Genomic DNA, 14120 nt, shown 5'->3' with positions numbered 1-14120 from the left:
GAAAGATGATGAGAAGGAAAGGAGCAGGAGAGGAGCTCTGAGAGGCTGTGGGGCAGATCCTGTAGTGCTTGGTCATCAGAGTAGGCAATGGGATTCTGCTAGGGACTGGGATGGGAAGGCCTGGAAAACTTTGGGCAGAAGAATGACATAATCAGACTTAATGTTACAGGATCGTTTTGTCTGCTTTGTTGAGCGTGGACTCCAAATATTGGGTCCAAGGTGGAAGTGGGAAGACCGATTAGAAGCCTCTGGGAATACAGAGGAAAGATGATATTGTTTTAAACTAGAATGATCAGGATATAGGTGATGAGAAGTGGTCCAATTCTGAATTATTTTGATGGTAGAACCAAAAGGATTTGCTAAATGGACTGGATGTGGAGCATGAGAGAAAGAAGAGTTATTCTAACCTTATCCTATATTGTGAAAAGTGATGTATAGAGGTGTGTCCAAAGTGCTCAGGGAATGCAAGCAAGACCACCTAGTTCAGCTGCTTGTGATTTTTCCCTGGCAGACCCTGGCAGCCTATGTGAAGGTAAAGGAAAGGCAGAAGATGGAGCAAGCTAGTTGAGGACACTAGCAATGGGCCGTGTAGATCAGGTTAGGTAGACAAGGATGTAAATACAGGACTGATGCCTGGAGTGAATGAAGATGTCAAAGGACTTGGGGTTTCTGTCACTGAAGAACAGATCTGGTAGCAATAAGAAGTATAGGAACCATGAAAAGAGGTTGTGTTCACAGTACATACGTGATATTTGGATTTATTATTTCAGAGATGGAGAAGTTCTCAGCCCAGTGATTGGCTTTGATGATGGGGGAGTCTCTAGACTTAAGCAGGCCTTTCATTTTGGCATTGAAGTCACCCAAAATGGTGATAAGAAATGAGGTGGAGAAGATCACCAGATGCTAGATTCTGCCATGTCTGGAGAAGCATAGTCAGGAAGTGAGTGGTGGGAAATAGAAAGAGACAGGTAAGTTTTTAAAGTGGAGGGACTTTTACATATATTGAGAGAAATAATTGTTTTCGGGGAGATGGCTCTTTTCTGGGGTATGAGAAGGATCCCTCAATACTGGAGAAGGTGTCGTGCAGGTTTCAGCCAACACAGGGATATGGAGGGAAGGAAGCGTGTGTGCCAAGGTCAAGGGTGAAGGGAGAGTTGGTTGCCATGTAACAGTGTTGGTCCCAGAGGAAGTAAGAAAGTTTTGAGAGAATGAGTGAGTACAGAACAGTGGTGCTCAAAGTGTGGTCCAGACCAGCAGCATCGGTGTCACCTTGGAACTTGTTAGATATGCCAATACTCAGGTTCCAACTGAGACCTACTGGATCAGGAGCTCCAGTGGGAACCAGAAATCTGTGCTTTCACAAGCCTTCCAGGTTGTGAATCGAGTTTAATTCTCAAGTTTGAGAATCATTGGTGTGAAGGAAGCACAGAGCAGCACGGGGAGAGAAGGGTAGGGGAGAGGACAGAGAGACTTGGAGGATGGGGGAAAGGGGCTTTGCAATTTGGACAGTGCTTAGAATAACAAAAATGTAAAGCCAGTTGGGATTCATTGTCCTCAAGTTTTCATGTGGAATTCTATGGTCAGTTACTTCAGTGTGGGGACAGACTGGGGTTTCAGGTAGCTCCCCCCGAAATAATGCAAATGATGACTTAGGACCTCCATTCAGGAGACTTTTGTTACAGCAGCCAAGGAAGCCATTGGCAGAAGGTATAGGTGCTTCCCAGGATTCTTATTTCATAGGAAAAAGAGCAACCACTGCTGGGGGATAAGAAAGCTCCCTTCTGCCCCTAGAGTCACTCCTCTCATTTAAATAAGACTGTTTCCCCACTCTTGGACTCTTGTGTTTCAGTCTCTCTCTGTCTCATGGCATTGGGAAAAGCATGATCTAGTAGAGAACCAGTAACAGTAATTTAAAAAAATAATATCTGCTATTGCCCAACTCTCCCCCTCACTCACTTCCAAACACCATGGCTTATTGCTGCTTTCAGATCTGCTGCACACCATAGCTGGGGGCCCTCCGTGCTGGCATTTCCTCTCCCTCCTATGCTGTACCCCAGATATCCTCACAGATCATTCTCTCCCCTCCTCCAAGCCATGGCTTGAATGTCATCTTTTCAGTGATAGCCCTCTATTTAAAATTGCAATGCCCCATCCAGCACTCCCAATCTTCCTTCCCCTGTTTTACTTTTTCCCACTTTCTAACACACTGTATTTTACTTATTTATTATGTTTATTGCTTAACTGAATGTGTCCTACCACCAGAGTGTAAGTGTCATAGGATGAGGACTTTTGTCAAAGTTTCTCCCTGGTGTAGCCAAGTACCTAGAAAAATGTCAAGCACATGGTAAGCACTCAGTAAAAATATTTATGGAATGAATTAATGAATAAAAGTGTATTTGCTTTGTCCAGGCATCGTGCTAAAGAAATGTTTTACATTCGATATCACTTTTAGCCTCACAATAATCTTGGAGGATATGTGTTATTAACCATCACTGAACAGACAAGGAAACTAAAACCCAGAGAGGTTAAGTAACATGTCCAAGGCCACACAGCTAGAGTAGTGGAGCCCAACTCCATTTGATGTCATGGTGCCTATTCTTAACCATACCTTTGGGTCTGAAGCCTTCAGTCCCAGCCCTGTTCATTTATTCTGATGCCCGAGAGATCTTGGCTCCCTTCTCTTTTTTTTTTTTTTTTTTTTTTTGTGATGAAGCTGTGTATGTAAACACCCTGCCATCTCTTCACCTGCATTTTAAATATTCCTGAACACCATGCATGTCAAAGAGAGGGAAGACAGATACCTATTTTGGAAAACTCAAGACTTCTGTGAAGCTGAAAGCTGGGTTAAATGATAACCAAAAATATCTTATAGTCTTTAACTTTCTTTGAGTTAGTGAATTCTTGAGATGCTATGAAGGCTAATGAAATAATATCCATAAATTCCCTCAGTGGAGGTAAGAGGGGCCAGAAATACTTGGTCTCTAGGAGCCTAGCGTGTAGATCTTTCTGAATATAATATCCCATTTACCGATGAAGCCTTTTAAGCACACCCTGGCGTTAGATTATCTTGGTTTTAGGAGATTTATTGTAGAAACTGTGACTATCCCACCTGGTCTCAGTCACAAATGCTTCTGCTAACAGGAAGCATTAGCCTACTCTAGCTGTATATTACTGTTGTGTTAGGAGAATAGTAAATATGCCAGAGAACACCTTCTCAGTCATCACTGTTGCTCAGCAGACTGTCACAACCAGGTCCTTAGGCCTGGGATGCTATGTCCCATCACTGGAAATAAGAACAGATTGACAGCAGTAAAAGGATGGTAGAAGGAACCCCGAACCTCCCTGTCTGGGCTCTGGTCTGTTCACCTGCGTTTCTGCACTGCTGGTCATTCTTCTCTAAGTACGTACTCCCTGCCTCCCAGTGAACAAGCACAGCTCTTAGAATAGTCCTTCTGCTTCTTTCCATTTCTACTCCAGAAATGACAGACTCCCTGCATATCTACTAGGACTCTCTCTTACTTGGCATTTATGGGCCAGCCAGGGCAATGTCCTCTACCAGAACTAGTCACCCCAGAAAGCATCCCCCAAGACCCTGCCTCCTGTATCTTAAATTGGTTAAACACTACCATCCCCTGAGCATAGGTGCAAAAGAGCAATGGAAGATAGATAGAGTTTTAAAGCTTGACTCCAGCCCACACTGGCTATATGACCTTGGGCAGGCAACCTGGCCTCATTTGTAGCACAAAGACATTCGTATTCATTGTGCAGTCATGGTATGAGGATTAGAATTCACACATGTAAAGTTCTGGGCAATCAATAGGCTGTTAATACATAAATACCAGAGCTCTTTATATTCTATATAATTTTTATTTATATTCTTTATATTCTATATAATAAATACCAGAGATCTTTATAGTCTAAATCACTGTCTACTTTATCTCTTGATCTTATTTTAACAACCTGAGGATTTTAAAGTCCTGAAAACCTGAATGGATTTCTCAGCTGAAGTTATTTTTATTGCAGCTTAAAGATGCTGGTTACAAGGGTTTAATTGCTAAAGGGTTGGTACAACCCAGGTCTGGAGATATATCACCAGAAACCCTCCACCAAAGTGGATTCAAATGACTGCCAAGGTCATAAATTTCATTCATTTAGCTAACATTTTTTGATCTATTATTTTGTCTGGCCTTGTTCTTGCCACTCAAGACACTGAGGAAGTAAGGTCTGGCTCCTGTTTTCATAGGCAATGGGCAAGATAGACAAAAAGGGAAATTATTGCAATGCTTGGGCAGAGTAGAGGTAGAAATTTTATTCATTCCAACCCAGGAAACTCTTAAAATGATGACTCAGTCGTCACCAGCAGCCTTGAATTCACTTGGAGTGGTGACAAGGGATCAGGGCCTTTAGGCTAACAGGGGGTCAAGTGGGCCAAGTCTGGCTCAGAAGCCTGTAGACTTAGTCTCTTCATCCCCAGATTTAACACTGGATCTGAGACAAAGCTCTCCAGATCTCAGTTCCCAGCTGTTTAGGAAGAAAATGTCAACAAATCTCCTTTCTGACAGGTTTAATGAGAAAATATTTAATGATAAAGTGCTTTGAGCTCCACAGGAAAAAATGCCATGGCTACACAAATTCATTGCCACTTTGCCACATCACCAAGTTCAATCTTAGCAATGTATACCTTGGAGGCAGAAATGTAAGAGGTATAAGTTAAGCCAAAAGATCACTCGTTTGGAACCGCAGAATGCACTGGATTCAACGTACATGGTAGCACAGATCTGCAAGCTTGCCTTCCTACCTGTCTGGGTGGCCCTAGCAAAAAGACCTGCATTCCTGCAGTCACGGGACCGGGTCGCTTTTGGCACTGTGGCTACTCCAGGTTCTTCACGTTGCTGGAGGCGTGACCTGACAGTTCCTGACTTCATCCCTGAGCCGAAGGCTGCTCCCGGCTGCCCAGGGCTTCCCCATTGCTTTTGCAGGACCCACTTTGTACCCAGGCATGCAGCCTAGAGGTGCAGGGGAGTTAATGCCTCATGGGGGCAAATGTGAAAAGTCCCCATGGACCAATCCTGAATGGGAGCTGGATATAAAGTCGTCTTCTATTCTCCCCCAGATGGACCAGTGAGGATCCAATAGCTTCATACATCCTCTCCTGCAAAACATGGCCATCAGCTCCTTAGAGCAATTTCTTATCTTCACTCTGCCTCCTTTCCTGCCTCATTTCTCTCTGTCCTCCCTTCTCCTTCTCTGGGATTGCATTTGCCAATAAAGTTTCAATCTATGAGCTCTTGCCTCAGGCTCTGTATTATTAGGAAACATGGGTGAAGACAAAGAATATTATCACCGAAATTGACCTTAGAGAGATTCTATTTGAAGCCTTTCATTTTATAGAAGAGAAAACTGAAACCTGACAGGGCAGTAGGTTCAGTATTCTTTGAGTAATATCACACACACACACACACACACACATGCATGTATATATACACACACATATACATGCATATACACACCTACATGCCTGTATTTATAATCATTTATGTATATGTGTATATATATATATGTATATGTGTGTGTGTGTATATATGTATATATATATATATATATATATATATATATATATATATATATATATATATATATATATATGTATGTATAAAATCTTATTTATTGGCCTTTTCTCCCATCCTCAGAAATAGCAGACAAGATCTACAATCTCTTCAATGGCTATACCAGTGGGAAGGAGCAGCAGACCGCCTACAACACCCTTCTGGATCTGGGTTCCCCCACCCTCCATCGAGTCCTCTACCACTATAACCAGCATTATGAGAGTTTTGGAGAATTCACCTGGCGGTGTGAGGATGAATTAGGCCCCAGGTAATCAATACGCTTCATTATCTCTTTTAAAGAACCTCAGCTTTTTGAAATTTTGTACCTCTTCCACTATAATACTGCATTCATGAATTTGCAGATATCCTGGGTGAGCTTAGCTGCTGTAAGTCCTGTGCTTTTAGACAGCTCAGTTCATACTGATTAGTTATGGATAAGCTGTATTTACACTGTATTTAAGTCAAGCCATGAATGCATTTCCTGAACTCTGAAAAAACCTTTGCCCTTGAGCTGTTTTACCCCCTCTTTATCATGCTGACACAGCATTCCAAAGGCTAAACTGTAGGAGCCAAAAGCTTAGTCTTTTGAAAGAAAATTAGGAATATTATTGAAGAGGTTATCCCAAAATATTTACTGCATATGAACTCTACGTATGTTATATGCATTATACAGATGTATTTCGAGCTAAATTCTACATTCTCTTGAAAAGCAGAATGGGGGTAGCCAATGACCCATCTTGACATCTAACTTGGCCAAAGTTAGGATAATGTAGTGTTTGCCAACTTGCCCTGGCCCCGAGGCTACAACTTCCTAATACTCAGTACCCCTGCTTTTAGGTTATATAACCCAGATAGAGTTCTTGGAAAGAGAGGAATGGGAAGAATGCGTAGAGATAACACCTTTCGTTTGTTCCATTCAACATGGCTGTGTATTGCTCCTCTGAGAAGAGAAGATTTCTCTAGAAATACTAAGATTTTCAGATAAACACAGTGAAGAGGCTTTTCACATGGAATGTCCCCAAACTTATATGTCCCCAAACTATTTAGGAGTTTATAAAGAAAAAAAAAAAAATAGGGGAAGGGAGGGAGGGAGGGAGGGAAGGAAGGAAAGAAGAGAAAGAAAGAGAGGAAGAAAATAAATGAAGAAAATCAATACAGTAGGATCCTCTGGCACTCAGAATTCTTGCTCTCCTGCCAAAAGGGATCAATAAAAGTATCACCCAAAAGTCATCCCATTTGTCTGACATCTGATCAATTGAAAAGGAGACTTAAGTCTCAGGATGCCTCTTATGACCTGAATTTATAAACTTTCCTAGAAGACCATTGTACAGGACATCCCCCGCCCTGCTGCCTATTTTCTTACTTTTGAGGAAAGGAGAAAATTTAGGATTACCTTCCTAAAATAAAATGATTTTATGTGTAAGGTCAGGAAGAAACTTTCTGCATTCCATAAATTATTTCCCAAAGTTTATAAAGGTTGGTTATTCTTGGGCAAACAGATGCCATGGCTATGGACAGGACACAGAGGGAAATACATAAGGGGCCTTTAATTTGTTCTGTCTCAGTTTTGGTAAAAAGCAAACCCTGGGTTAGAAGGTAGATATATATTAAGAAATAGCCTCCCTACTCCTTACCTTACCATTACTCCCGCCCTTATTATTACTCCTACCTAATACCATCCCCTCTCTCCAGCTCTCTCCCCAGTTCCCTTCATGCTCCCTCCTCCCCCTTCCCTTTCCTGCTCCCTTCCTCCCTCCTTCTGACATTTATTGAGTACATATATGCAGTTCTTTGTCAGGGAGCATAAATGTCACAATTTGAATAGCACTAACATTGCATACATCATCTTGATTTCCAAGGGAATTTGGACTGCTTTTAAAATTTTTTCTCTTGTAACTCAAGAGTCAGAAGGAAAATTGGTTAATGAAGAAAGTGAGCAGGGGAAAAAAAATGTGGATCTCGTTGTAAAGTAAGGCCTGCTGCTGACTTGACACTGTCTTCTCAAAAAGAGAAGGCTCTCAAGAGTCTTCCCAGGAGACTCTTTCATGTGTAATACTGGTTTTTTTTAAGGCTATATATTAGGGGGAAAAATTGTAGTTTCATTAGCTTGTGGAAAATCAAGTTTTGCTTTTCAGTATCATGGATCTGGGGTAGAACCACAGGAAACAAGAAGTCTCCTGCCTTGAGATACTTCAACCCACTTTGGAGTTAGTTGTGAGAATAAATACAAAAGGGTCAGAGGGTACATACGCCCTGCAAGCAAGCAGAAAGTATTCCCTTGCTTCAGTTAAATCCAATTCCATTAAAATTCATGGAAGCCTCCATGAGAGTTGAAATACTTTGAGGACAACACTGGTTGCATTGCTCTTAAGAAAGAAGAAGGCTCTGAGATGGTCAACGACATACCCAAATTAATTATTATCTTTTTTAAAAAGTGAGCAATGAAAATAGCCACAAAAAACTCCATGGGCTAATTAAATCCATTTGTTTGAAAGGATGGCTAGGATGTGTTCCTTTATCCATTTCTTCAAGATGAGGCAGATGCTGCCCATTACTCTTTCTTCTCTCCCCCTCTGTCCACATCCCAAGAATGTGTCAACAGCTAATGACATGCAGCAGGATAGATTAAGAGGAAGGCCACCAAAGTCCCTGTTGATGACGACTTTTGGAAAGCCTGCTTGGCCAAACGGCAGAGGCTGATGGGCAGAGGAGAGGCAATCTGCATAAGATGTGACTTAGTCGGCAGAGTGTTTGTTTGATTTTCTCTGACCCACCATTGCAGTGGGAGAAAACTTGACTGGCCTCCGATGACCTCACACTCTCTTGGTCCCTTGACTTTGCTGCCACAGCTCAACACCTTGCTTCCAACGTCCGTCATCCCCGCCCGTCTCTCGCTTGCCCTCCTAGGAATGCGGTGAGCTCACCCCTTGCAATGCTTGTAGCCAGGACGGAAGAAGAGGCATGAAATGAATGTGCTTCTTGTTCTTGAGAGCTCATTCTAAACTTGGTGAAGAAACTTCCAGTTTCTGGAAAGAATTGTTGATTGAATTAGAAAAGAGATGCTTCCTCACATGTGAAGTTAGCCTAGCAGTTGATAAATACTGCAAGGGGTCCTGTTCATTGAACTTTCCAGAACAGATTTTAGAGCCTCACCATGGGCTTGTTGGAATAAGAGACTATTCTTTCATGGGTCCCTGGTCACCCATGGTTTTTTGAAGAAGGGAAAGAACACAGCTAAATGAGGGGATCCCCGTTCCTTCACTTATCCTAAGTGTTCAGAGTCAAAGCCAGTGCGGGCTGAGAACTGGCTATCAGGCAGTCCCGTCTCTAACACCAGAAGTAGATGCCAAGAAGAAGCCGAACACCGGTGAGCTAGATCCTGGCGATAGCCCGCTTGCCCAAGCTACGCGCAGGGGGTCTCACACTCTATCCTTGGCCCAGTGGGATCACTCCTTTCCAGCGTGTGTGAACTTGGGGAGACCTTGCCCTCCTCCTCCCATTCTCTCAGGGATCTGCAACAGCTCAGGTGCCCTCTCATCACCTCCTCTTCTTCCCACTCTTTGGATGGGGTCTCAGGGGTCTCAATGGCACTGGCCTCCTGACTTTCCGAGGGAGATTGCAGAACAGAGCAGGAGCTCACCTGGGGGTTAAGTAGGTGATGCGTGCCACTGAGAGTCTGCATTTTCCCAAAGAAAGACCCTGTGTCCATGTGCACTGAGGGCATTATTGTTCGTGCCCTTATTACACTATAATTACCTTCATACAGGCATAATTAGTTACACTTGATATCCTCCAAAGTGCAATATATTGGCTGCTTCTACTCAGTTCAGAAATACCCTTGAAAAGGGAAAAATACCCAGTCAAACACATTATTTGTCATTTAATGGTGATAAATTACTGGCTTTAAAGTAAATTGATCTGATTTGTCAGCTCTATGATTTTAAAAGAGCATAAATTCCCACTAAAGTATGCCATTTTCTCTTCTTTATTTGTCCTTATTGCATTTTGTTTCTTTGTTTCCATTTCGGTGCCCTACTTTGCTCGTCCATCTTTATTAATTAATTATTTCATTCATTCATTCATTCTTCCATTCATTCATTCATTTTCTTGACACGTATTTATGGAGGTTCCCCCCTCTTCTAAGTGCCAACCATGGCACAGTAAGCAAAATAAACGGGGCTCTTCCCTCTTGAAGTTTAAAGTCTCACACTGTGTACCTTTCCTGCCTTCTCTTCTTTCTAACCTGAGCATACTCCATGCTTGCTCCGTAGGAAAGCTGGCCTCATCCTTTCTCAGCTGGGGGATCTCAGCAGCTGGTGCAATGGACTCCTTCAGGAACCCAGGATAAGCTTGCGACGCAGCCCCCTCAAGTACCTGGGCTGCCGCTACAGCGAGATCAAGCCCTACGGACTTGACTGGTCAGAGCTCAGCCGGGACCTTAGGAAGACGTGTGAGGAGCAGACCCTGAGCATCCCTTACAACGATTATGGGGCCAGCAAAGACATCTAGCGCCGTGACGCCAGAGAGCAGCTGCCAAAAGGAAGCAGGAGAAAAGGAGGGGAAACGTCTGGGTTGGTGTGTGGATTTTGAATATTTTTAAGGGAACGTTCAAACCTCCACAGGCAACATCTAAACCAGGGAGAAGGTGATCCTTGCTTCCTGCAGAACTTCTCGGGTATCATGTTCTCCATCTGTGTGGTCAGTAAGCCTGCTAGCCAGGGCTTCCTAAATTTCTTCTTAGGGAATTACTTTGGGGCTTGTTTTGCGGTTAATTTGTTTTGTTCATTTTTTTGTCCAAGAGGTTCATCAAATTGCTCGGGTTCTGCCATGCTTCTCATGAAAGGGCCATCAGGTTGGTGCACCCTGTGCTCACTGAGTTCCTATGTCCCTTGCACCTGGGGACAGAGATGAGGCCAGAAAGTTGTAGAGTGGCCTCAGACCCCAGCCTCAGATGTCCTAGGGAAGCTCTCACACTAAGAGCCTAAGCTCTGCTCACAGACAACAACAGCAAGAAAACTGGGAAGGTGGCCCCTGTGTAAGTCTCATGGTTTCCCCCCCTTCCCCACCCTTCCGACGGCTATCTTCACGCTGCAAAGGTGAACTTAGCCTCCATTATGGGCCCCCGTCGGCCTCCTGGATTTTTAGGTCCTCCCCCATTTTAAGGGAACTAAATCTCCCTCTGGAAGAACTCTGCCCTCTCCTCTGAACAATATATCTTTAAGAGGCAATAAAATGCTGCCTGTCTAATGCACCTGCAGAGCAGTCTACCTGGGAGTCTGTTTAGCAGTCCATGTTCTAGAAAAAAAAATGTAGTTTCTTCTTTTAAAAAAACTCCTGTACCTCCAGGGTGAACTTCTGCAGATCAGTAGTGCACATGGCATGCCCGGATTCTCTGTGGTGTCCGTGCCGCTTACCTTGCACAGATCCGTCCTGGCTGATGTCCGCTCTGGTCAGGATGGGTCAAGACCTCCATGTCAGTGTTTTAGTGAACTCAAGTTATTACCCATCACAAAACACTTCCGTCCTTTGCCAAATTTGCTTAGTTATGTTGCTAGTTTTGCAAATCATTTTCTCTAGATGAGGATTCCACCATTTTCACCCCCCATCTAGTTGCCAGGAGCAGCAGAGGTTCGGTGTAGGTGAGCTCCCCTGACCACAGGTAAGGGCCAGGCCACTGCTTCTGCCCTGCTCCCCGAGCATTGGCACTGGCACAAGTGGGGGCCTGGCCAACGGGAAGTCCAGCCTCTCAGAAAGAGCTCTGCAGGGCCCTGTGGACCAGCAATGGCCTTAATTGTCCTCACACACCTCAGAGGCCTGAACACACACCTTCAGCCACCCTGCCTTTGACCAGGGCTCCTCATTTGGAAACACAAGAGAAAGGTCAGGAAGGAGATGCAGAATCTATAAGGCCTGTCATTGAGCCCTATTGAATTTTTTCTAAATGGTTAGAATGACAGAGCTTGTTTGTTGAGTGCTTACTGTGTGCTAAGCACTTTACATATCGCTGAATTCTAACAACAGCTCATTTCTTACCTACCTGAACCACCATTTGAATTCAGGCTGTGGACTCCAGAGCACAGGATTTTAACCCCTCGCCCTCCTCAGCTCTGCTTTCCGTACTGCCGGGGCGCGCAGCTCTCCCTGGCCCCTGCCTCCGTGGTACAGATATGCCTGCAGTGCGTTGCAGTGGGAGGAGGGCACAGTGCATCCTAACCCTGCAGCCGGGGTGCCCTTTGGGACCACGGATCTGCAGCACAAGCCTTCTCCCCGCCAGTGCCTGGCAGTGAGCCTATGGCAGGGCTGCAAGCACAGGTGACCTCACGCCCCTCTCTGCATCTTTCTGCAGAAAGATGGAAAGACAGTATATCGACTCTGGAACACCCCCCCCCCACCTCAGTTCCAGAGCAAAGGCTGGCAGAAAACTCTGAGACCCACCTGGGGTCAATGCCAGGCGGTGGGTGAAAAGCCTCAGAAGCCAGTGTCTCGCCTTGACCGGAGAGGAAGGGGTACAGGAGGCAGCAGTGGGACCCCAGCCAATGGGGCGGGGCCTTGGTGAGAGCTGGTTTTGCCGCTGCTACTCCTTTATTCAAGTCTGCACAGAAAGCTGGGTCCGCACAGCAGAGGACCAGGACCTTGGGCCAGAGCGGGGGGGCCGGGGAGTGGCATCAGGGACACCGTTCCTTGTCCCTCCTTCTGTGTTATTAAAATAAAGCATGCTCACGCTTTCCCTCCCTCCTCCTGTCTCCCCCCAGGCCCCTCCTCATCTTTGTCTGTTTCTCCTGCCTGATACCCTTCCTCCTCAGCCCCGTCCTTCTCCCTCCGGGACCCTCTCCCTCCTTCAGTGTCCCCTGTGCCCTCCACACATACACACAGTATGTGCACACACGCACACACAACACGCACTCTACACAGTATATACACACACAAAACACACACTACCCACACTGTACACACTCGACAGTATATACACATATTACACCAGACACATGCACACACTACACACGCAACACACACACTACACATAGGCACACACACTACACACACACTACATACTACACGCAGCCACAGATGTACACATTACACATACACACACTCTACACCCACAGTGTATACACACACACTACATACACACTGTACACACACAACACACACACTATACACACTACCCAGAATATACACACACACTACAGACACACACTATATATACACAGTCTACACACACTACTCACACACACTACAGACACACACATTAAATACACAAACTACACACACACACTCGATACACACACATGCACACTGTACACACAACCTCTATACCTGGGTCCCACCTACTTTCAAGTTAAAAATAAGGCCAGTATGAATGGAGCAGGAGAGAGTGCTCGGGCCCACTGAGGATTTCCCTCGAGGATTTTGCCCAAGGAAGGCAAGCTCGCTCACACCCTGACGACACTGCCCACAGTTTGACTGGAGGAACCCATTCTGACTAGAAGGGTGATGGACGGGGCCACTATTAAACCTCAACTTTCCAAGCTGCCAAACAGGTCTAAAGGGAGTTGCTTATACCCACCAACACTCTGCCAGCCCCGGGATCCCACGAGGCCACTGGTGTTTCCTCCTGAATGGACGTGGCCCACTGTAATAGCACTAGACCTTTAACAGAGTGTGCAGTCGTTTTCCGTGGAGTTTGGTCCGTTCGTTACTTTCAGTTAATCGCACTTCATGATATTCGAAAATGTTCCATTAAAAACCTGAGTGTGAAAAAAACCCACTTTACTACTATAGAAGGAAGGGAGAGTATAGTGTGACCAACTTCAGGTATAGCAGTATTGTTTAAAAGAGAATCATTGTACGATTATACAAATGGAATAATCAACTAAATAATAAACAAAGCTGTCAGTAAGTGTCGGGTGTGTGGATGTTACCTGTGTCTTTTAATAATCGGAGTGATCTGGTTAGACCAACTGGGGAATTATTAAAGCTTTAAATGTTATACTTTAGATTCTATTGACACATACATAGGCCTTATAGCCCATCATCTTATGTAGAAAAAAAGTTAAATCCTTCACAGCAAATTATAAGCTTATTGTTAGGTACTAGCTATTCTCATCTTCTTTCTACCATCTCCAAATAATTAGCCAGTGAAATGTATTTATTGCACATCTGCTGCATTTCAGACACTGTGCCTGGTGCGGGAGATACACTGGGTGGTAGGACAAGCTTGTTCTCCGTCACCGAGAATGGCATTTTTTAGGGAAAGTTAGACATTGAACCCATCATTACAAGGGTGACAAGAACTATGACAGAGACATACAGGACTCTATGGGAGTTGCTGAAATTTATACGTTGGGCATCGAAGAATAATGTTGCAAAAGGCCCTGCCTGACACATTCTTCTCTTGCATTCTGTAGAGGCATTTGGGAGAGGCTGGCTATTATGAAGTGTAGCTCAGAACCCTCAGTCTTTTTTGCCCCCTCTCTACAATGTAACTTTAAATAGATGTTATCTGTGCTGCCA

At 44.5% G+C, this 14120-nt stretch overlaps 1 protein-coding gene across 1 annotated transcript in view; it reads left to right on the top strand.

Annotated features, from left to right (window-relative positions):
* ASTN1 (astrotactin 1) overlaps nucleotides 1-13493 on the top strand; it is a 328148-nt gene extending 314655 nt beyond the window's left edge. Inside the window, exons 22-23 of the mRNA XM_007165368.2 lie at nucleotides 5691-5874; nucleotides 9878-13493. Of these exons, the coding sequence (XP_007165430.2) occupies nucleotides 5691-5874; nucleotides 9878-10115 (422 nt within the window). The 3' untranslated portion in view covers nucleotides 10116-13493. The remainder of the gene's footprint in view (nucleotides 1-5690; nucleotides 5875-9877) is intronic.
* The last annotated feature ends 627 nt before the right edge of the window (nucleotides 13494-14120 follow it).

The sequence above is a fragment of the Balaenoptera acutorostrata genome, chromosome 1 (genome assembly GCF_949987535.1).
Source record: "Balaenoptera acutorostrata chromosome 1, mBalAcu1.1, whole genome shotgun sequence".
NCBI lineage: Eukaryota > Metazoa > Chordata > Mammalia > Artiodactyla > Balaenopteridae > Balaenoptera > Balaenoptera acutorostrata.
The sequence above is the reverse complement of the archived record's forward strand: the minus strand, read 5'-3'. Positions and strand labels throughout refer to the sequence as shown.